A 25128-nucleotide genomic window follows, 5' to 3' on the forward strand; every position below is an offset into this window, starting at 1 on the left:
TTTTGAAAAAAAAATATAAGAAATGTTATACTAACAGTCTAACATGTTATATGTTAACTCGAGTAATACATATTTAACTCTTCACATCTGAAATTTAAATGTTGTATATAAAAAAAAAAAATCTCACTAAAAAAAATTGGTCCTATAGCTAAGAAAAGTTGTGATCATAAACCAAAGACTGCCTATACAAATTAGCGTAGCCGCCGAAGAGGTTGAATCAATATCATACTCATAGTCTTCTTATTCAACATGCCATAGATCTTCCACTTCTTTGCAAACCATGCAACAGAGAAGATTGAAAGGACGCATGACCCAAAGGCACTGGCCTATCTGGTAATTTGGGAATCTCAGTGTCACCCTCTAACATCTTAAGTGCCTCAGCAATACTTGGCCTTAAAGCCATTACCGCATGAGCACATAGCATTCCAACATGAACAAACCTTTCCATCATTTTCTCTGGCCCTTCTCTTATTGATTCATCAAAAACATCTTCCACCTTTCCTGATTCCACAAGCGTCCACACCCAATCCGTGATTGCATCCGCAGATGAATTCAAACTGTCAAGCACTTTTCTCCCACTCATGATTTCAAGAATCACAATACCAAAACTATACACATCACTTTTATCTGTTAGTTGACCATATAAAGCATACTCGGGTGCAACATAACCATATGTGCCAGCAACCCTTGTGGTGAAATGAGACTGGTCCTCACTACCTTCCCTTGCCAACCCAAAATCAGCCAATTTAGCACTCATTTTGGAATCCAAAAGTATGTTGGTGGCCTTAATATCACGATGATAAATTGGCGGTTTGATCTCATAGTGCAAATAAGCAAGCCCCTTAGCCACATCAAGGATTATGTTCTTCCTTTGTGGCCATGTTAGCCTATTAGCCCCACCTAGTGACAGTTGGTAACAAAGGCTTCCATTAGGCATGAAATCATAAACCAGAAACCTCCTCTTACCTTTCATATTATCACTTGAAATGCAACAACCACGAAGAGCAAGAAGATTCCTGTGCCTTATCTTGCTTATGATCTCCACCTCATAGCAAAACTCCTCATCCCCTTTATTCTCCAAATCAAAATTCTCCTTGATAGCAACCAAAGTACCATCCGAGAGTTTCCCTTTGTACACAACCCCGTCACCACCTTGACCAACCACACTCCTCCGCGAAAACCTATCAGTGGCACGTTCAAGCTCAGATACATGAAACCATTTTGCACCAGTGTTAGACAAAACACTATTCCTGACGCCGTTTTCAATTTCCCTGTGATAAACATTCTCCTTCCTTCTCTTATCCCACTTCCTGTATATGATCACCATCACCACAAAAGCAATGATCACACACCCCAACACCGTAAAAACCACCTTCACAACCTTCCCTCTATTCTTCGATGACCCTTTTGTCAATGGTATGTTTAATATGCATCCCATCGTGGTGTCATCAGTTGTACCTTGAGGATTAACAACCGCTGCAGCATATAGCGATGCAAAGGAAAAACATTGATTTACATCACTAGCATTAGGGTCAACACTAGTAAGCTGAAAAGCCACTTTTAACCCCGCTGCAACGCAATTGTGACAGCGAGTTTGATCACTAAGTTCCCCACTACAAAAACTCCGTAATGGGCCAACCCTAACCGAACCCACCTTTTGTTCCCAATCTTGGGTAGTTACAATGCCTGCACACGTGGACATGTTGGTGACAAACATGGAAGGGTTGGGGAAGCAAGAAGGGACCAAAGATGAGTTTATCGACAAGGGTGTGAGGTTGGCTTGGAAATTGGACAAGCAAGTGGAGGAAGTGCTTTGATTGGGGAGTTGAAAGAAGGAGGTTTGTTTGAGGTGTTGGGCGAGGCCTACGTGGAAGAGGGTGGTAAGGGTTTGGCAACAGTGTTGTTGATCGTGGATAGGGTTTCTGCATGTTGAAGTGTCCCAAGGGAGGGTTTGGACGTAGGAGAAGTTTATGGGGCATGAGGAAGAAGATGCAATGGTGAAGAGGGATGTGATGAGAAGGGGAAGGAAGAAGAACGTGACATGGGTTTTTTCCATTTGTGGTGATGGTTTTGGAAACGTTGGGTTTGGAGGGTTTTATGGAATGATGTTGTAGCAGTCAAAGTGAACTTGCTTTGGTCAAATGACAGCTTGGGAAATGTGAGGGTTCCTATGTTGAAGTCGAATGTGGCGGTTCATTAATTGACTTGCTTTTTAGTCACTGCGTTTGACCATTTTGCTTGTTTGAGGTGAGGTTGGTAGAAGCAGATAGCAATACTTTCTTTTCATTGGTCGGTTTCTTTTACAATAATTCTCAGATAATATTTGCTGCCTTTTAAAAATAAATAAAGAAATCTATGGATTCATGCACGATGTTGATTATTCGCAAGTTATAGAGACAACTTATTTAACAAATAATTTATGTTCAATTTTTAATGTGTGGGAAAATTTATGTGTCAACAATAATCAAAATAGCTTAAGAAAGATTAGTCTTTGACTTGTGACAAAACAAAACAAAAATATGAAAAATGTTAGTATTACATTTTGCGTCACACTCTTATAAATACATTCTAACTAATTGCTTCAAATTTAGTAAAAAAATAAGAAAATTGATTTGTATGTCTTACACTTTATTTAATGATTCTTTCACTTAATTTTTTATTTTTCAATATATTCTAACTAATAAAAATATAAGTGTATTGAAAAGAATGGGTTACTAGTATTTCCAAAAAAATATTTTTAAAAAATCTAAATGAAACCGAGTTTGAACCATATTGTGAATAAAAAAAAAAGATTGAAAGAAAAATGACACTTAAAATGGTCTACCACTCAAGTTTTAGTTACCAGGTAAAATAATATAATAATCGGGGAGATAACTTATCTAAAATTTAGATGATGTCCCTGTTAAGAAAAATGTGTCAATATTTAATTATTCCTGATGTAAAATAATAAAAATTAAGCGAAATAAATTAATCAACGTTGGAATCTGACCAAACTTTTCCTAAGAAAAACACTATAGCACTCGAGTCTCTTTACAGGATAGACAAAATAATGGACCATTGAAGCCAATGTTTTGTAAGTCAATATATTTAGATTAAAAAAAAAGTTAATAATTTTAGCACAACATAAATTTTTGCAAGTTTGGTATTCTATTTTTTATATTATAAATTTTATTATGTCTTATCAAATGTTACAATATTAACCAATATGTTATTAAACTAAATAAAATTGAGTTTGGATCTCTTAAACGTTATTTTGATTTCAAATCTTGTATAATTATAACGAGAGATTTTACTAAATATAATTAGATAAGTTTTTTAACAGAGATTAACTATTCATAAAAACTAGTTGATAATATATACCTATAATATAATTACATGAATATTACATTATTAAACCTTTCTGTCAAGTATAACAAATTGGTCTTTAAATTCATACACGTCTTCCTTTTTACCGTTAGGAATAATGTGTTTCTTAAAGTAATAATGAAAGAGTACACAATTTAATCTTTACTTAAAAATGTAAAGTGTTTTTACAGTATTATTATGACGACTTCTCTTGTGCACTACCTACACATATATGGTCACAAGATAAATTTTTAACCAAGTACAAATAGAAGATTTAACCAATTTAATTTTTTTTTATACATAATCTGTTATTTATTAGAAATCACAAAATGACTTTAAGACCTCTCCATCAACCACTAAAAGTGCTGTCACGCCACCACTGTACGTTAGGACATATTTTAATCATACTGAGTTTTAAAAGTATATAATAAATTAAAAATCTCATATATTTATCTTTTGCTATTTATTTATTGACTGCAATAAGAAAATAGAAAGAGACAGAAAAAACAGATGATGCACTTGTAATTTGGTACCGTCTCAAGATTCCATACAATTACAAAGAAAAATTGATTAATTTAGTTAGCATCTAACTAGAATTCCATATCATATATGTCTTTGTTTTCTATCTTCCAAAACAGAGACCATTATAGAAGCAGTTCTGCATACTAACACAAACTAAGAAACTAAACCCGTATCTATATTGTATATACTTGAATAAGATGAAATGAGTGGCATAGATCATTAACCACTTCTTTGCATACCATGCAACAGAGAATATTGAAAGGATGAATGAGTAAGTGGTACTGGCCTATCAGGTAATTTGGGAATGTCAATGTCACCCTCTAACATCTTAAGAGCCTCAGTAATAGTTGGCCTTAAGGCCACCACCGCATGAGCACATAACATTCCAACATGAACAAACCTTTCCATCATTTTCTCTGGCCCTTCTCTTATTGACTCGTCAAATATTTCCTTCATCTTTCCAGATTCCATAAGCGTCCATACCCAATCCGTAATTGAATCCTCAGATGAATTTAAAGTGTCAACCACTTTTCTTCCACTCATTGTCTCAAGAATCACAATACCAAAACTGTATACATCACTTTTCTCAGTTAGTTGCCCATATAAAGCATACTCTGGTGCCAAATAACCATATGTGCCAGCAACCCTTGTGGTGAGATGAGACTGGCCTTCATAACCTTGCTTGGCCAAGCTAAAATCAGCCAATTTAGCATTCATTTTGGAATCCAAAAGTATGTTGGTAGCCTTAATGTCACGGTGATAAATTGGAGGTTTGATTTCATAGTGCAAATAAGCAAGCCCCTTAGCCACATCAAGGATTATGTTCTTCCTTTGTAGCCATGTTAGCCTATTAGCCCCACCAAGTGACAATTGGTAACAAAGGCTTCCATTAGGCATGAAATCATGAACCAGAAACCTCCTCTTACCTTTCAAATTATCACTTGTAACACAACAACCCCTAAGAGAAAGAAGATTCCTGTGCTTTATTTTGCTTATGATCTCCACTTCATAGCAGAACTCTTCATCCCCTTTAGTTTCCAAATCAAAAATCTCCTTAATTGCAACCACAGTGCCATCTGAAAGAGTCCCTTTGTACACAACTCCATCACCACCTCGACCAACCATATTGTCCTGTGAAAATTTATCCGTGGCACGTTGAAGCTCTGATATGTCAAACCATTTAGCATCTGTGTTAGACAAAAGCAAAACACTGGCCCTGGCCTCGTTTTCAACTTGTCTATGATGATGAACTTTTTCCTTCTTTCTCTTATCCCACTTCCTGTACATGACCATCAGCACAAAAGCAATCACAACCCCAACAACAGCACCCAATAAAGAAAAAACGAGCTTCATCACTTTTGCTCTCTTATTTGATGACCCTTTTGTGATTCCACTAGAAGGTTGCGGCAGGCCTAGTATGCAACTTGTAGTGCTTAAATCTGTTGTGCCAAACGGATTAGCAACACCTGCAGCATACAACACCACGAAGTAGAAGCATTTTGTGGCATTAGCATTTGGGTCAATACTCTTGAGCTTGGAAATCAACTTGATGGCAGCGTTAGAGCAATTACTGCAGCGAGTTTGGTCCTTGAGGTCACCATTGCAAGATGTGTCTAATGGGGTAACCATGCCCACCCTTTGCCTCCAATCTTGCGTGGTTCTAATGCCAGCACAAAATGAAGAGTTAGTAACGAAGAGTGTTGGGTCAGGGAAGCAAAATAGGAGCATCTTTGGTGGAATTGACAAGGCTTCAAGCTTGAGTTTGAAATCATGTAAGCAAGTGGAGGAAGTGTTTTGATTAGGAAGGTAGAAAAAGGAAGTTTCTTTGAGGCGTTGAGCAAGGGCTATGCCGAAGATGCTGAACAGAGTTTGGCAGCAAGGTTGGCTGTCTATTGCGTCTCTGCAGATTGAAGTGTTCCATGGAATGGTCTCAACGTAGCTGAGATCCATGGGGCATGAGAAAGGTGCAGCACCAGCTATGCAAATAGTCAAGAGTGACATGAGTAAGGGAAGGATCATCTCTGAGTTTGTAATGAATTGGAGACACAAAACACCTTTCTCTTTTTCCCTGACTCATGGACCCTTATTACATATTTGACAAATCATTCAAATTAAAAAACAAAAAAAAAGTTAATATGGTTACTTTTAACTAATTTATTATAAATTTGTTTTATTTAAAAATATATTTTTTAAGTAATTATGCTAGTTATAACATAAAAATAGAGTTAACAAAATAAATAGTATAAAAAAAGTTTAACTTTGAAATTGCTTATCATCTTTACAAAGAACTCAAGTTTCACACGTTTTGCAGAAAATGCACGGAAAAAATGTATGTTTGCGTGTTTGTAATTGAATGTGATTTTTGGTGGTAGTTGGCTGATGTCAACTCAGAATACTATTAAAAAGAATAGTAAGGGAAATAAAGGTCCAAGAATTCCAAGCTATTCAGAATCAACCATTCTAATGGAAAGCTAACGCCTCTATAGCAAAAGAGGATCCTAAATAATAATCTCTTAGCCAACCGGATATGCTCTGATGGGTTGGAGTCTTGGGTGGCCCACTTGATTAATTTGACTTGGGGCTGGGTTATTTGGACCTCTATCAATGGCCTTGTTAAGCAAGGTTGTTCACGTGAGCATTTGTATAGTAATATGATTAGGAGGAGGAATTTAGATTGAGAAGTCAACAATCAACATCACCCACCCCTTTTCTGGTTGGTGTCAAAGAAATAGAAGGAACAAGGTTGAGAAATAGAGATGAAACATTTAACATGTTTAAAAGGAAGAAAAACATAGATGAGAAGTAAAAAAAAGAGGAGAGAAGTAAAAGTTTTATGAACTTCATACATTTTTATTTCTATGCAAAGTTGGACACAGATTCAGCAATTATGGGTGACAATCACAGAAAATAAATTGATTTTTTTATATAACTAAAGGAATCGATAATATATAACAATATATCCAATTATTGAAATCAGATTGGGGTTGTTGTGTTACAAGTGATAATTTGAAAGGTAAGAGGAGGTTTCTGATTTATGATTTCATGCCTAATGGAAGCCTTTGTTACCAAATGTCACTTGGTGGGGCTAATAGTCTAACATGGCCACAAGGGAAGAACATAATCCTTGATGTGGCTAAGGGGCTTGCTTATTTGCACTATGAAATCAAACCAATTTATCACAGTGACATTAAGACTACCAACATACTTTTGGATTCCAAAATGAATGCTAAATTGGCAGATTTTAGCTTGGCCAAGCAAGGTTATGAAGGCCAGTCTCATCTCACCACAAGGGTTGCTGGCACTTATGGTTATTTGCCATCAGAGTATGCTTTATATTGGCAACTAACCGAGAAAAAATGATGTGTACAGTTTTGGTATTGTGATTCTTGAAATCATGAGTGGAAGAAAAGTGCTTGACACTTTGAATTCATCTGAGGATGCAATTATGGATTGGGTATGGACGCTTATGGAATCTGGAAAGATGAAGGAAATATTTGACGAGTCAATAAGAGAAGGGCCAGAGAAAATGATGGAAAGGTTTGTTCATGTTGGAATGCTATGTGCTCATGCAGTGGTGGCGTTAAGGCCAACTATAACTGTGGCTCTTAAGATGTTAGAGGGTGACATTGACATTCCCAAATTACCTTATAGGCCAGTACCACTGACTCGTTCTTCCTTTCAATATTCTCTGTTGCATGGTATGCAAAGATGATGAAAAATGAAAACAAAATGATAGGCAGAGCGGAGAGCAAAACAGAGCAAGACAAGTTCTTAGTGGGCAATCAGTTCTTCATTCACGTTTTTTTTCACATCAGCAAGTTACAAATACAACCATTTATAATATTACAAGCTTACTATTCAAAAAATGCATACATTGTTAACTTAGTTGTACTACCCACTTTAACCTACTGCATATTTACAAAAAACATACTCCAAATTACCTATTTTTCACCTAAAACAGATTGTTGTCAGACAAGTACATTACATCAGATTTTGTATTCAAAAAATCAAGAAAATTTTCAAAGTCTAACACTTCTCCTTGAGATTTTTCTTGTCTTGATCTTAGTATTTCAAATTGACCCTTGGAGAGGGCTTTGGTCATGATATTTGCAATCTATTCCTCAGAGCTGCAATGCTCCAACCTGATTTCTTTTGATTTCTCTGCTTCTCTAATGGATGAAACTTCACATTAATGTGCTTTGTTCTTCCATGTTGGATAGGATTTTTAGCAATAGAAATAGCATATTTGTTATCCACCCAAATGACAGTAGCTTCATCTTGAATTTGCCCCACATCTAATAAAATCTTTCTCAGCCAAATAGCCTGATTTGCAGCAGCTGCAGCTGAAATATACTCAGCTTCAGTCGAAGATTGAGCCACAACATCCTGTTTCTTTGAATTCCAAGAAAAAATAGCACTGTCAAATGAAAACACATATTCAGAGGTGCTTTTAGAATCATCAATACTTCCTGCCCAATCACTATCTGCATATCCTTGAAGTTCTCCACTTTCATTTTTTAAGAAATACAAACCATAATCAGTTGTACTTTTTATATATCTCAAAACTCTTTTTGCTGCATCAAAGTGAACTTGACTTGGAGAATGCATGAATCTGGAAAGCAAACTTGCAACAAACATTAAATTTGGTCTGGTTGCTGAAAGATACAACAAACTTCCAATTATACTTCTATAAATAGAAACATCTGCACTATTTTCACCATCATTCTTTGAAAAATTTTCATTTGCAACCAATGGAGTAGCAACAGGGTTGCATTTATCCATGTAAAACTTCTTCAATATCTCTAAAGCATATTTTCTTTGTGAAATGAATATTCCATCATTTTGCTGAGAAATCTCCATTCCAAGAAAGTATTTCATTTTACCTAAGTTAGTCATTTCAAATTCTTTCTCCATGTCCTTCTTAAATTGGTTTAAGGAATTTGATTCATTTCCTATAACCAATAAATCATCAACATACAAAGACACAATGAGTTGCACTTCATTGTTTGACTTCTTCACATACAAGGTGGCTTCATTTTCACTTCTTTTGAATTCTTTTTGCAGAAGATAACCATTAATTCTGTTATACCAGGCTCTTGGTGCCTGTTTTAAGCCATAAAGAACTTTATGAAGCTTATAAACTTTATCTTCACTTTCCTGGAACCTGAAAACCTTCAGGTTGATCAACATATATGTCTTCATCAAGCAATCCATTTAAAAAAGTGATAAGTGCTATGATTTCATTAAGTTTATGGCCTAGTTTGAAGCACTTATATCAATTTTCCTTGCTTTAGACCTTGTTTTTAACTCAAAACATATCTAAATTATTAGGTGAACACATTTTGTCTTTGAATCATGTTTTTAGGTAACTTACAAGTATTTGGTTGTTGTTTTGTAGTTTAGGAGAAAGCTAGGAAAGAAGGAAGGAATTCAAGCACAAAGTGGTGAATTTGAAGTTGAAGGAATTTTTGGTTAAGTCCCCAGGCTAAGCCCCAGATCCAGGCTTAGCCTCAGCTTGGCAGAGAGTCCCTGGAACAAAAATTCAATCCTCACGCTGAGCGTGGAACTGAGGCTAGCGTGGGAGTCCTAGAACCTCATTTCACTCCAGACCTATCCTCAAGCTTAGCGTGGCTTCTCACACTTAGCGTGGATTGTGCTGACATGTCATTATTCACATAAGACAAAAGCTTTTATGACTTAAAAGTGAGATTTTCGAGAAGAGAAGCAAGGAGGATCATTCTTGGAGTTTGTGTGGCGGCTGGAGAGCTCTGGAACCTTCAAGATCAAGTTTCTTCCTTTCTTCATCATTTGTAGACTTCTACATGTCTATGTGTAGCTAAACTCACCCTTGTTGGGGTTTGATGTAACTAAACCCATTCTCATGTGTAAACTCTAAGCTTTCAATCTAAGTTGTTATTCAGTTTTATTGCTCTTTTTCTGTGCATAATGCTTGTTATAGCTTGATCACCCTTAACTTGAACTTGAGGTTTTTAAGAGATTGAGAAATGATTTTAAACCTTTGAAATGAAATAGAGCAGCTAATGGTGCTTATTGCTAGAGATAGAGTAAATGCCATTGATCTTTCTTAAGATCTTGTTTTTAAAGCTGGTTTCTTGGTTAAACTATGCAAGAGATTGATAGTTTAAGTTAGCAACTTAGATGCCAACTTGTAAGAGATTAGGGTTGGTTACTTTTTGAGAGTGATTGATAAATTCTGAATAATAACTATTGTGAACTTAGTGATAAACATGAGAGGAAGGTTTAGTGAAGTCAAACCCCAACAATTTATTAATATTGCATTAGAATCAAGTTTTGCACTCTAAGTGTTTACCAAAATACCAAAAAGAATTATTATTACTTGTTTACATTATTTACTATAGCAAATCAAACTCTTATTGCTTTCCGGTAGCTTAGTTAGTATAACAAGTGAAATTGCAAAGTGTTGCGCAAGTCCCTTGAGAGACAATACTCATACTTTCATTGAACTACTTATACAATTTGGTACACTTGTCAAGGGAGATAACAAAAAGCTAATTTTACATTAAAATGATAAATTTTCCAGCCAAGCTTTGCTGCCAAAGAGATCAATAATCTGATTGTATCATGTCTTGCAACAGGTGCAAACGTATAAGAAAAATCAACTCCATATTGTTGGAAGTAACCTTTTACCACCAATCTAGCCTTAAGTTTGTTTACAGAACCATCAGGATTGAGTTTAGTTCTGTAAACCCACTTAACACCAATCACTTTTTTATTACTTGGCCTATCAACAAGTTGCCAAGTTTTATTTTTCCCAATCATCTTTATCTCCTCCTTCATGGCAGCTCTCCAGCTTTCAAACTCAGCAGCTTCTTCATTCATACCTTGTAGGCTCTAATGCAGCAACATTACATCTTGCATAAATATCCTCCAAGGTTCTTGTACCTCTCACTGGAAATTCAGTGTCACTATCATAGTTCTCTTCATCATCTTCAAAATCTTGCTCTTGCAAAGTGTCTTCATCAAACAGCCCTTTACTTGAGCCTTCTACTTGATGTTTCTTCCAATTCCATTTTGAAAACTCATCAAATATTATATCTCTGCTAACAATAATTTTTTTTGTCTCCAAGTTGTATACTCGGTATCCTTTGGAATTGATATTGTATCCCAAAAAAATACCAACTTCACACTTATAATCAAGTTTATCTCTTTTCACATTTGGAACATGAGTGTAACACACACAACCAAATATTTTTTAAATGCTCCACTAAAGGCTTACTTCCACACCATGCTTCATAAGGTGTTTTACCCTTCAATGCTTTGGTAGGCAATAAATTCAGCAAGTAAACTGAGGTATTTACCGTCTCAGTCCAAAAAGTCTTTGGAAGACCTTTCTCAAAGAGCAAACACCGAGCCATCTCCATCACTATTCTGTTCTTTCTTTCACTCACTCCATTTTGTTGAGAAGTGTAAGGAACGATGAACTGATGTTGTATTCTAGCTTGATCACAAAACTTTTTAAATTCCCTTGTTGTATACTTAGTTCCATTGTTAGATCTGAGTTTTTTAATTTGACAACCAGCTTCATTCTCAACCAAAAATTTAAACTTCTGAAATGCAGCAAACACATCTAATTTTTGTTTTAGAAAAAACACCCAACTCTTTCTTGTAAAATCATCTATAAATAGCAAAAAATATTTGCTGCCATTTAAAAATGCTATGCTCATTGGACCACACACATCAGTATGGATAAGCTGTAATTTTTCCATAGCTCTCCAGCTTGCTACTGCAGGGAATGGAAATCTACATTGCTTTCCAAATTGACATACATCACAAACATCAACATCATCTTCTATGGAAGGTAAGTTTTGAATTAAGCCATTTGAGCTTATTTGCTTCAAGGTGGAGTAACTAAAATGACCAAGTCTTTTGTGCCATAAAACAGAATCATCTACTGAACTTGGAAAAGCATGCATAGCAAGTTGCTTCCATTCTATTGGAAAACTCTTATCTCTCATTTTGATAGACATTAGCTCACACCCATAAGGATCAAATATGGTGCATTTCATGTCTTCAAAATGCAAAGTATAATTCTTTTCAAGCATTTGTCCCACACTTAGAAGATTTTGATTTATCTTAGGTACATATAAAACATCTGAAATATATTTAGTACCTGGAGACCTTTCTATAGCAATAACTCATTTGCCTTTAACTTCAACACTTTCTCCATTGCCAACAGTGACTTTTGAGAAGTGAGATTGATCCAATTCCTTGAAAAATACTTGCATCATTTGTCATGTGATTTGTGCATCCACTATCTATAAGCCACACCTCCTTGCTCCTATTTTCTAAATAACAAGAAGCAACAAATAAATGCTCTTTATTTTGTTCTTCATGCTCAACAACTTGGGCTTGTTGTCCATGTTGCTTTACTTTGCTTTTGCACACTTTCTCCACATGACCAAGTTGGTTGCATGCCCTACATTTGACTCCTCTAAACCAACAGAAATTTTCTGTATGATTCTTTTTCTTATAGTAAGAGAAAGGTGGATACTTGTCTTTCCAACCTCCTCCTCTATTGCTTTCTTCTTGTTTTTTTTTTTTCTTTTCCTTTCTTCCCACTAAATGGCTTTTTCCCACAACTACTGCTGCCTTGAAATTTGCCTTTGGTATTAACCACAAAAGCACCTTCAACATTTTCTTCCATCCTTAAATATTTTCTCTGTTCAGTGGCTTGTAAAGCATTTACAAGTTTTGAAATTGATATATGAGAAAAATCCTTATTTTCTTCGAGAGAGGAGATTTTTGACTCAAATCTCTCCGAAAGACATACCAATATTTTCTCCACAACTCTTTGATCACTAAGTTCTTCACCGAATAATTTGATTTATGTAACCACTTTAGAAAGCCTGTCAACAAACTCCTTCACTATTTCAACTTCCTTCATTTTGATGGCTTCAAATTCTCTTCTCAAATTTAGCACATTCATCCTCCTTGTTCTTTCACTGCCGTGGAACTCCTCCTTGAGTTTTTCCCAAGCCTCTTTTGTTGTATCAAGATTCAAAATCTTGATAAAAACATCGTCATGAACAATCGCTTGTATGATGGCAAGTGCTCTGCCTTCTTTAGCCACTTCATCACTGTGAAATCTTACATGAGCCATTGTTGGGTTTTCTAGTAAAGGAGCTGGGTTGCTTCCATTTTCCACGACTTCCCACAAACTTTGAGCTCTAAGATAAGTTCTCATCTTTGCAGCCCACAAATCATAATTTTCTCTAGCAAATACTGGAGGTGGTGGTAAAGAATTGCTACTAGAAGCCATTGGTTGAAGGTTTTTTGAGTGGGTTTCTTGTTGGTTTTCTCTCACACACAGAAACTCTGTTTTTCAGATTTTCTTTTTCTTTCTCCCTCACAGACCCTAAAAGATCAATGAAGCTCTTGATACCATAATGAAAAACGAAAACAGAATGATAGGAGGAGTGGAGAGCAAAACAGAGCAAGACAAGTTCTTAGTGGGCAATCAGTTTTTCACTCACATTTTTTTTCATATCAGCAAGTTACAAATACAACCATTTCTGATATTACAAGCTTACTGTTCAAAAAATGCATACATTGTTGGCTTAGTTATACTACCCACTTTTACCTACTGCATATTTACCAAAAACATACTCCAAATCACCTACTTTTCACCTAAAAACAGATTGTTGTCAGACAAGTACATTACATCAGATTTTATATTCAAAAAAGTCAAGAAAATTCTCAAAGTCTAACAAAAGAAGTGGACAATAATCTATGCCACTTATTTCATCTTATTCAAGTATATACAATATAGATATGGGTTTAGTTTCTTAGTTTGTGTTAGTATGCAGAAATGATACTGTAATGGTGTCTTTGTTATGGAAGATAAAAAAACAGAGATATATGATATGGAGTTCTAATGAGATGCTAACTAAATTAATCAATTTTTACTTGTAATTGTATGGAATCTTGAGACAATACCAAATTACAAGTCTGTTTTTTCTGTCTCTATATTTTCTTATCACAATCAATAAATAAATAAATTATGTATTGTAGCGCTTCTTAATATTTTGAATAATATTTATTGTTGTAGTTATAAATATTTATAAAATTATAATTCTAATTACAATAAAAAAATAATTCAAAGAACTTTTATCGGTGGTTACAATTTCTCATTTAAGTTGTAAAATATTTATTAATTTTGTTAATAACTAATTTTCGTCAGAAGGTTTGTCCAAACAATATTATCATAATTAATTCAAACCAATTGGTTCAACTGATTGATCTGAGAAGATTTAAGTCTCCTATCATATTAGGTATGTTTATAACTTGACACTATCAAACCCAGTGCAGACTAGTCGATTTGATTAATTGACCTAGAAACTTATCACCTAATCAACATGTTTTTTGAGTATAACTCATGTCTTTTGAGTTAAGAGCACAAAACTTAACCACTAAACCAATATGTCTTTATAAATATTAAATGACAAAAAAAAAATTATACTATATTATCAATATAAATTATATATTTAATAATATATCAATTCGTGTGATTCAACTAAAGACTTACTAATTCAACCAATAACCTAGTGATATAGTACCTTGATCGAGTCAATGATTGGTATAATTCTAATAACAGTGTATCTACATACTTTTAATAAGAATCTTTTCACTTAATTTTATTTTTTTCATCCATAGTACTGAATTTGAAGACTTTACTTAATGGTTCTACTGAATCAACTACATGATGGTATTTAAAAGTTACCATTAAATTGAAAATAAGAACTTAAAACAATAAATAAAAGTTTGATGGATTTTTTTTAGTCCAAAAGCTTTTTTAAGCTAAAAGTTGTTTCGTAAATCTTAAAAAAAAATGTTTAAAAAGTATAATATTTCTCTTAAGAGATGAAAAAGTGAGATATATGTTCTTAATTATATACACAAGTAATTTTAAAATATTTGTAAAAATCAATGCGACACGTGCAATAGCACGAGTGTTGATCAACTGTCAACATTGAATGAATTAGCAAGTCATTACGTGTTTTGCAGAGTACGTAACAAGATAAACAGAGTGTGAACATATCTGAGAGTGATTTCATTTATATAAGAGCTTGTGAGTGACATAAAAAGTGAAAAAGTTGATTAGGCCACATTGACAACTCTTTAAAATATTCCCCAAGTTAACCGCAATATTTGTTTTGAGATACGAGAGATTAACTTAGTATTTTTTTGATTAATTTTTAATAACATTAAAATAATATTTAATTATCATAATTTTGTGCGTATTCTTACTTCTTTTTTTATTTTTACAGGTTAGAAATTTGTCAGTTCTTTATCTCTAATATTAACTTTTTAAGCCTTTGAAAATGATGCATTACATTTTCTCAAATTTTATCAGTGTTTTTAGCATTAAAGTACAATTATTTACTTAAAATTCACCCGAGGCTATTAAAATTTTATATCCGTTAATCATATATTCAAACCAGTATTTTATTTGTATAATGTGATTGGTACCTAAACTTTGACTTAATCATCTATCTTCCATTCTTCCACTATATTGATCATTTCCCCTCATAATTGAACATAGCATTAGTGGTAACTGGTAAGCATTTTCACGCCCAAGCAACAGCAACAATATTGAAGGTTGTACTAAAGTTGAGCAGTTAGACTTGATTTCCCATTCTTCAGAAGGGTACAATCTCCACCCAAATATAACCACCCTGCATACTGTCTATGTCTGAATTCTAACCTCATCCAAAGAAAAAGAAAACATAGTAATAATCTTCATATCACTTTCCTTCATTTGATTGTAAAAATGAGTATTAGACTATTAGGTGCTTCAGCTTTTGCATAATATGAAGATTATCAGCAAATGGACAATTTGAAAAAAACTACTCGGCTATCAATGCTCTTATGTACCAAATTATGACACGCAGAAGTAAAAACTATTTGTTTCCGATTTGACGTGAAAAATCAAGTTATTGACGCGGAAGCAAACACATTAACAGTTTTTGAAGCAGTGGGAATTGCAGTTTATCTATCGTGATTTTATTTTTTATTTTTCACAGGGGGCTTAGGTTCAACATCAAGTAAAAGAAGAACAAGAAAGAGACACTGTGAACTTTCTAGCATACTTAAGCCCAGTACTTAATCATCTTCGGGGGAAATTTAATGAAGAATCTCATATTCAGAAGATAATTATTCTATTCACAGTCTATTTGTTTCCTCTGTTAAAATTAGTTTTCCTACTTTTAATACACAAACATTTTTTGAATATAACATTTTCTTTTGAACTTTACTAGTATAAGTTTACCTAAAACAAACGAAACTTGTATTCATATTTTGGCCACACTTAAATAAGATGAAACAAATGGCTTTGATCTTCAACCATTTATCTGCAAACCATGCAACAGAGAAGATTGAAAGGACGCATGACCAAGTGGCACTGGCCTCTCAGGTAATTCGGAAATGTCAATGCCACCCTCTAACATCTTAAGTGCCTCAGCAATAGTTGGCCTTAACGCCACCACAGCATGAGCACAAAGCATTCCAACATGAACAAACCTTTCCATAACTTTTTCTGGCCCTTCTCTTATTGATTCATCAAAAATCTCCCCCACCCTTCCACATTCCACAAGTGTCCATACCCAATCCGTGATTGAATCCGTCGATGAATTCAAAGCATCAATCACTTTTCTTCCACTCATGATTTCAAGAATCACAATGCCGAAACTGTACACATCACTTTTCTCAGTTAGTTGACCATAAAGAGCATACTCGGGTGCAACATAACCATACGTGCCAGCAACCCTTGTAGTGAGATGAGATTGGTCCTCACTACCTTGTTTGGCCAACCCAAAATCAGCCAATTTAGCTTTCATTTTGGAATCCAAAAGTATGTTGGTAGCTTTGATATCACGATGATAAATTGGAGGTTTGATTTCATAGTGCAAATAAGCAAGCCCCTTAGCCACATCAAGGATTATATTCTTCCTTTGTGGCCATGTTAACCTATTAACCCCAACAAGTGACAATTGATCACTGATGCTTCCATTAGGCATGAAATCATAAACCAGAAACCTCCTCTTACCTTTCAAATTACCACTTGTAACACAACAACCCCTAAGAGAAAGAAGATTCCTGTGCTTTATTTTGCTTATGATCTCCACCTCATAGCAGAAATCTTCATCCCCTTTAGTTTCCAAATCAAAAATCTCCTTAACTGCAACCACAGTGCCATCCAAAAGAGTCCCTTTGTACACAACCCCATCACCACCTTGACCAATCACATTCCTCCGCGAGAATTTGCTAGTAGCACGCTCTAGCTCCGACACATGAAACCATCTAGCACCAGTGTTAGGCAAAACACTAGCCCTAACCTTGTTCTCAACTTCCCTATGATAAACACTCTCCCTCCTCCTCTTACCCCACTTCCTATAAACAACTATCATTACAAAAGCAAGCACAACACCAACACCAACACCCAAAAACAAAAAAACAAGCTTCATCACCTTTCCTCTCTTACTTGATGACCCTTTTGCCACTCCACTAGACGGTTGAGGCAGGCTTAATATGCAACACATGGTGCTTACATCCGTTGTGCCAAACGGGTTAACAACACCAGCAGCATACAACACTACGTAGTAGAAACACTTTCTGCCATTAGCCTTTGGGTCAATACTCTTGAGCATGGAAGTAACGTTGTGGGCAGCATGAGAGCACACGCTGCAACGAGTTTTGCTTTTGAGATCACCATTGCAAGATGTGTCCAATGAGGTAACCGTGCCCACCTTTTGCCTCCAATCTAGCGTGGTTTTGATAGCAGCACAAGCTGAAGAGTTGTAAACAAAACGTGTTGGGTCAGGGAAACAAAGACTAACCATGGTTTGTGGTATTGACAAGGCTTGAAGCCTGAGTTTGAAGTCAAATAAGCAAGCGGAGGAAGTGTCTTCGTCTGGAAGGTAAAAAATGGAGGTTTCTTTGAGGCGCTGTGCGAGGGCAATGGCGAAGACGCTGAGCAGTGTTGAGCAACATGAGTCGTTGTTAATTACTGGGTTTCTGCAGAGTGAAGAGTTCCAGGGAATGGTTTCAACGTAGGCGAGATCCATGGGGCATGAGGAAGATGAAGCATTGGTGAAGAGAGACATGAGTGAAGGAAGAAGAAGAAGAAGAAGAAGTAGAAGGAGCAATAGCATTACTTGGTTATGCATTTGTGGTGGACACAAAAACACTTTTCTTATCTTGTACCCATTGAAGCCATTGTAATATATAACATAGGAATGTGTACACAATATTTTTACAATTTTATCTTTGAATTTTTAAATAATAAAAATTAATATTTAAATTTAAATTTTTTAATTATAAAATAATAATTTTATTAAATATAAAGACAAATGTGTCTCGACTTCACTTATTTGTATAATTATAAGAATAATACTGGAACTTTACAAGTCAGTCTCGACTTTCATTAGTCCAAAGGCGCGTTTTGCATTCAATGCACAGAGAAAGAAAACACATGCTTGACTTAGAATTCACCTGTCGCTGTTTATAGTGTAGAACACTGTTCGAGTTCGTAAATAATGTGTTTGACTAAGGTACATGGAGCACCACCATTTTTGAATTTTTGCCACCCAACCACTATATTCTTTCATGTAATTTTAAATTTTTTTTTTATATATTTTGACATTTAATTTAATCGTTTGTGTCTGTTAGTTGTTCTTCGTAACATACTCAATTACTACATCAACTTCTTATTTCCTACATGCATTAGGGGAATAGTGGAAGACTAAGAAAGAATATATATGGAATATTTATTTGAATACTTTTTAATATTGATTATCATAATTAACTTTTATTATTTTAATGGAAATGAGAGTGGTAATTAAGCAATCACAATGCTGATAGAAGTAAGGTGTTGTTTGTACAGTGACAGATGCATGTTTAACATTCACAGAATTTTATATTTTATTTAATCATGTTTAATAAAAGGATAAATTGTCCCCATGAAAGTGTATTACCTTGTAACATTTTTTTAAATGAAGGTAAAACAATTATAAGAATTAGGAAAGGAGAAAAATGGTACTAGCTTATCACCTTAGAGTTTATTCTACTAATTATTCTCATTTTCATTATTAAACACATTAAAATCAAGTCGATGACACAGTTACATAAATTTGAAATTGTGTATTTTGTAAAATAAATAAAAAACAATATTTTTTCTTTTGTGATAATATTAAATACTATTTCCTTACTTCTACTATAAAAAAAAATTATAAATCCATCGCTTACAACGATAGTTGTCAATTAAAATAGTGATAGGTGTAACGATCCCCTATGGTCGTTATACTGCGAAATAACACAATACACTACTGGAATATATATATATATATATAGAAGAGGTTCAAACAACACCAGTGTAACTTTTACTAAGTGTTACACCGCTTAATAACTTTATATTAAATATGAATTTTAAAAATTCAACCATTAGATTGAAAGTTTATATCTCTTAGATCATATATATCAAATTTTATATTAATCTAAGATGATTTGATACTTCATTCTCATAAAACAAAATTGACGTAATATATACATTTCAAAATATACTAAAATATAAACATTTTGATTACCTTCAAGTTATTGTTCAATTTTAACAAAATTTAACATATATGATCTAAGAGATATGAATTTTCAATCTAACGGTTGGATTTTTAAAATTCACATTTAATATAAAGTTATTAAGCGGTGTAACACTTAATAAATAGTCAACACACAACATATAACAACTTTAACAACTTAATTTCAACATGTTTCAACAATATCATATTTTTGACATATAATAGATCAACACACAACTCATAAACAACTTCAACAATATACTACATATTCAACACATAATACAACTCAACCCATATATTTAAAATTCATCTATCATGCCAACTTACACAAATAAATAACATAAATCAACCTAAGCACCTAAAATATCTTTCAACTTGACCAAATCACTTATTGTGAAATGACATCCTTCACATAAAATAACATATATGAAGTTATACTACTCATGTCATGCTCATACGTATCTTATATGAAAGACAACAAGATTTCCTACAACTCACATGAAGATATCAAGTCCTAATTCCATCGTCTACCTTGTTAAAAAATGTAAAAACCGCAACAAATAGCCTAAATCCTGACAGCTTGACCTTTTCTCATTAAAAAGATCATAACTAGAGTTCTAGACCTCTTTTTTGGGTGATTCCAGCATCATTGAAAAGTTAACATCCAAGGCTACAACTTTTATGAAGACAACAAAGTCTAATTCAGAAAGCACCAAACCTCTCAACGCCTCCCAAAGCGCTTAGCGCTTTGCCTCCAGGGATCCTTCCTATCACATGGCCCCCATAAGGCTCAGCCATTTCAAGAAGCGCTCAGCCGTTCCCAATGGACCAACCCTTTGCCTCCAGGAATGCTCTCCTGTCATGCAACCCCCAAAGGGCTCAAACCTTTCAAACTGTTTAAGACAGAGGATACCCATGTTCTTCACCATTTTCACCAAAACTAGAAATGCAAGCTTACCCAATTCATGTAAGCACATCAATGCAAAAGATCCAACACACAAAATCATACATTTTCAGCACACAACACAACATGAAACTCATAAATCATCAGAAGTACCACATGTAAACATCAAACAACACCATTTCATCCCATTTTCAACTCTTCCACAAAACTCAACTTTTCAACTCTCACTACACCATTCATCCATATTTCTCCAAACACAGCACCAAATCCTCGTCTCATGCTACACTCAACACGAATTCAGCAAACTCACTAGCTTCCCTTACCTCGGAGAACGATGAATCTGGGTCTGAGCTTGGGGAAAAGAAAGATGAAGAAGAGGAATATCCGTGCTTTCAGCTAGCAACCCACACCTCTACTCAACACTTTCAGCAACAACACAACAACACAACAAGGGAGCTTAGCATTTTGGCACAAGAGAATAAAGAGTGAAGAGAAAATGAAAATGATGAGAAAAAGAAAAAGGTGAAGAATGCACGTGCGGGTCTTATAATAGGGGATAACGGTAATATTAAATGACAATAATGATAATAATTAATTAATATTTTTTTTGTCACGTGAAACAAAAAATTATACCATAATTTATTGAGTAAAAAAAATGGTTTGTCATGTCCTTTTTTTTATCTTATGTATCTTTTTTTATAATTATTTTTATAAATTAAATACAGAAGAATTATATTTATATTTTTTTAGATAATATCATAATTTTTAACAAATTAAATTGAAGTGACGTGTATGATGTCACTTTGGTCTCCACTAATATGAAGTAATTTTTCTCAAACCATTACTTAGTTTAATCTATTTTTTTTTTAAATTATATAACTTAATGATAAATATATGTTTAAAAATTATAATGATAATGACTAATTAATTTTAAAAATGAAATAATTGAAATTTTAAAGATTTATTTGAAACTTCTTACTTTTCAAGTATCAAAGAGTCGGTGACTCAAATATTGTTTTACAATTATATAACTTAATAAGAAAGAAATTAGTTTATAAAAAAAGAATGTTTAATATTGAAGTTGTTGAGGGTTGACGTTTACTGAAAAGTTAGACGCGCTGGCGCTGTCATGATCGTAATTCGTAACACGTTTTTTAAATGTTATTTGTCGTTACAGAGACTTTCCAATGTATTTACTTATTTAGCGTCAGTTTGGTATGGGAAGGAGAAACTGAGAAGAAGAAAACGGAACCCAACCAAATAAAACCGAAAACTATTATTTCCACCGTTTCATAATTTAAAAGGAAAGAAAGAAAACTATGAACATAAATGGAAGCCCACAATTTTCAAATTCGTCTCAAATAGGAAACAAAACATAAAAATCATACTTTATAAATAAAATTATTAAATTATTCATATTTTTACAAAAATATATTTTTTACTAAAGATATTTATGTCATTTCATTCTTATTTTTTCTCTCTCTTATCTTCTTTACAACCAAACATAAGAAATAAAAATAATAATATTATGCAATAGAGTAAAAATTAATTATTTTTATAAAAATTGTTTAAAAATAAATAAATAAATATATTATTTTTTTTTTTGTCTAAAGAATGTTTTTGTCTAGGCAATGTATTAAAATTAGAGCATTCAAAAATGTAATCACCTTTCTTTGCTCTAGGATTAAGGTTTTTATGTTTGATTGCAATGGGCTTATGAGTCGAGATTTTCGGGATTTGATAAGATAGTTATTCATTAGCGAGATCTTGATTAATAAAGATAAAAATTTATTTCATATATAAAATTCTCAATCGAATTTATTTGACTTTGTTTAGAGGTCAAGTTATTCATTATATTGGAGATATGTCTAGTGAGGTGATTGGTCACCATATCTCGATTATCCCTACTTGACTTAACGTTCAGGGTACTCAATTATATCCTCTCAGCCTACCCTTCTCGACAAACCCATACCAGATTATATTTAGGATGGTATACTTGTCTATGTAACAAGTCCCACATCGGGGAGGTCTCCTCACCAAGGAGTCCTTATAAGGCGGGAGGTTCTCCAACCTCTTGGGCCGGCTTTTGAGGGATGGTTCCCCTCCTTAGCCTTATGCTCGTTACAATGGTGCTTTCGTTGAGAGCCAGCCAAATCGAGAAGGGCTACCCACGGAGGGTTCTGACCATCGGAGGGTTCTGACCGGCAAGAAGGCCGAGTGAAGTGCCGGTGAGTGAAGTACCGTGGAGTGCAGCCATCGAGGACGCTGGCTTTCGAAGGGGGTGATAATGTAACAAGTCCCACATCGGGGAGGTCTCCTCACCAAGGAGTCCTTATAAGGCGGGAGGTTCTCCAACCTCTTGGGCCGGCTTTTGAGGGATGGTTCCCCTCCTTAGCCTTATGCTCGTTACAGTCTACCAATCTCAAACTTATATGACGAAGAGGCTAGATGAAATTACCATATATCCATTTCTAAAACCATTAAGTATGTCAATTCTTAGGTTGGTTATTCATTGAGGGTACTTGGTCATACCTTCTAAGCCTACTCCTCTCAATAAGCTCGTCTCAGATATAATTTAAGATAATACATATTTATATCACTAATTTTCTCATACTTTCTCTCATTTTAAAGGGGAAGTATTTTTTGGTGTAAAATTCATATCAATCTCTCCATACTTTTTCTCAATTCTCCTTTATATATATAAAAAAAAAGCAGTCACTTTTAATTTCTATACACTTCTCTTCTCTTTCCCATTCTTTTCCTCTAGTTCTCCTTTCTTCCTCTAGTTCTCCTTTCTGAAACACACCCTAAAAATATTTGTTCTTTCTTTTTATCTTCTATACACTTTTATCTTATTTTATTTTCTCTCATATTAAATAATCTAAAAATCATCTCATCTTCTATTTTTTTTAACTTTTCTTTTATTTCCTTTTCTCTCTTCTCCTGAACCAAACAAAGCCTTACGCTAATTCATATTCTCATATTACTATACTTTTTCTCTCCAAATTAAAGGGTGTGTCACATCTTATGATCTTATCTATCAAATTTTGCATTTTTCATAAACCTTGGAGTTATCAAATGAAACCATATGTTATGTGAGTCTAACCAAGTGACTGAGAGTCTTACTTGCTTACCATGTTAGACAAAGATAGAAATTTTGATATTAAGTGTAATCAAATAATACTTGAGAAACAATATTATTCTCAAAATCATAATGATATCATACCAAAAAAATTAATTAGTTGCTATTTTGTCCTCGTTACAAAAAAAAATCAATTATTTTTTAACACAATGTCAACCCAAAATCATTTATTCATTTTTCTCTAGTGGCTAATAGTGCCATCTGTAATGTTTCCCTCGTGATTTTTAGTTGGACTTTTTGCCTCTATTTAATCAACAACAAAGAAAAAAAAACTACTAAATAAACAGTGTAATTAAGAATGTCAACAAGACGACAGTATTATTTTTATTAGATAAATATTTCTCTCGTACGTGTATTGATACTCGTTAAATAGATACTTGTATTATTTTTTTTTCTTCAATTTTTGCAAGTATTCATGGATATATACTAAAAGATAAAAAAATATATATATAGAAATATTTTAACAATAATTTTATTAATACTGGGAAGTCAACGAATTATGGAAAAGAATATATTATTCTTGATAGAAAAAGGATGAAAATAGATCTAACAGAGTTAAGAAATAATAATGATGGAGTGCAAAAATAAAATTTAAACAATAACATATAGATAAGCTACAAAAATAAGATTTAAAATTTAATGAAAATAGGGAATGCAAAATTAGGGTTTAAATAATTATAAAGACAAAAAATCTATAACTATAATAAAAATAAACTTTTTTTTGTGTGTGTATACGTTTTCTTTCTAATTTTACTCTTATAACTATTTAATAAATTATTTTACAAATTATCTACACCTTTTAATTAACTATACCGATACATATTTTTCATAAATTTTTATTTTTATTTTTCTTTTTAAAAAAGCAAGAAACAAAGTATCTCTTTCTTAAGTAAAAGTGAAGTTTTATATTATTTCTATATAAAAGAATATTTAATAATAGAAAAGTATGCTTATTAATTAGGAAAGGATAAGCATATAAGGCAAAACTAAAGTGTTTTTTTTTTTTTTTTTTTTAAGTTGAATACTTGACTTTAGTGGCCAGCCCATCTAGTTTGGATACATAGGGTATGCGCTTAATGCCTTGAGAGGCCCAAATAGAGGAAGAACACATCATAGTTAGCCAAATATTGGGGGGATTGTTGTACTATATTTAGGATTTTAAGTTTAAATTCTGATGAAGTTATTATTATAACGATCCGATTAGCCGTCGCACAACAAACCTCACCACACAGAATAGAGTATGCATATAAAAGAGTAATTATATATACATAAGTCTAGCTTGGGATTCAACAAGTTAGTATCCAAAACTACAAAATAGCTACACCAAGTAGCCCATAAACAAAAATTCAGCTGCTGCTATCACCTGTAGCCATGCTACTACACTCTAGCCTATCCCTACTCTGCTCTCATATACAGTATGATCATTGCAGTCCAACCCACATGGAAATAGGCAAGGGTAAGCTAGTGAAAAGAATCAACATATAATTAAATTATAAACAGCTTTCAACTTAACAGAACGTCATCAATCTCAATAGATTTAACATACAACACATAACAGCATACAGTTACATCACAGTTACACATATACAACTCATATCAATTAG

At 33.7% G+C, this 25128-nt stretch overlaps 3 protein-coding genes and 2 pseudogenes across 3 annotated transcripts; 1 reads left to right on the forward strand and 4 right to left on the reverse strand.

Annotated features, from left to right (window-relative positions):
- On the reverse strand, window positions 1–2085 carry LOC109788163 (putative receptor-like protein kinase At1g11050). The gene has a single exon (XM_020346827.3). The coding sequence runs from the start codon at window positions 2054–2056 to the stop codon at window positions 245–247; it is 1812 nt and encodes a 603-aa protein (XP_020202416.1). The 5' UTR covers window positions 2057–2085; the 3' UTR covers window positions 1–244.
- A 1755-nt stretch (window positions 2086–3840) lies between these two features.
- On the reverse strand, window positions 3841–6078 carry LOC109788169 (putative receptor-like protein kinase At1g11050). Its single transcript, XM_020346834.3, has one exon. It carries the CDS (start codon window positions 5884–5886, stop codon window positions 4087–4089), a length of 1800 nt encoding a protein of 599 aa, XP_020202423.1. The 5' UTR covers window positions 5887–6078; the 3' UTR covers window positions 3841–4086.
- A 6-nt stretch (window positions 6079–6084) lies between these two features.
- On the forward strand, window positions 6085–7985 carry LOC109788162 (putative receptor-like protein kinase At1g11050 pseudogene; annotated as a pseudogene).
- LOC145952157 (uncharacterized) lies at window positions 7966–13690 on the reverse strand (annotated as a pseudogene).
- Window positions 13691–15986: 2296 nt separating this feature from the next.
- LOC109788170 (putative receptor-like protein kinase At1g11050) lies at window positions 15987–18120 on the reverse strand. The gene has a single exon (XM_020346835.3). The coding sequence runs from the start codon at window positions 18072–18074 to the stop codon at window positions 16248–16250; it is 1827 nt and encodes a 608-aa protein (XP_020202424.2). The 5' UTR covers window positions 18075–18120; the 3' UTR covers window positions 15987–16247.
- Window positions 18121–25128: the final 7008 nt, after the last annotated feature.

The sequence above is a fragment of the Cajanus cajan genome, chromosome 9, assembly GCF_000230855.2.
Source record: "Cajanus cajan strain Asha chromosome 9, NIPB_CcT2T_4, whole genome shotgun sequence".
In the NCBI taxonomy this organism is placed as follows: Eukaryota; Viridiplantae; Streptophyta; class Magnoliopsida; order Fabales; family Fabaceae; genus Cajanus; species Cajanus cajan.

What these genes read in the sequence shown, in the direction of transcription:
- LOC109788170 (XM_020346835.3), bottom strand. Translation starts at nt 18,074, where the DNA reads ATGCATAACCAAGTAATGCTATTGCTCCTTCTACTTCTTCTTCTTCTT.
- LOC109788163 (XM_020346827.3), bottom strand. Translation starts at nt 2,056, where the DNA reads ATGGAAAAAACCCATGTCACGTTCTTCTTCCTTCCCCTTCTCATCACA.
- LOC109788169 (XM_020346834.3), bottom strand. Translation starts at nt 5,886, where the DNA reads ATGATCCTTCCCTTACTCATGTCACTCTTGACTATTTGCATAGCTGGT.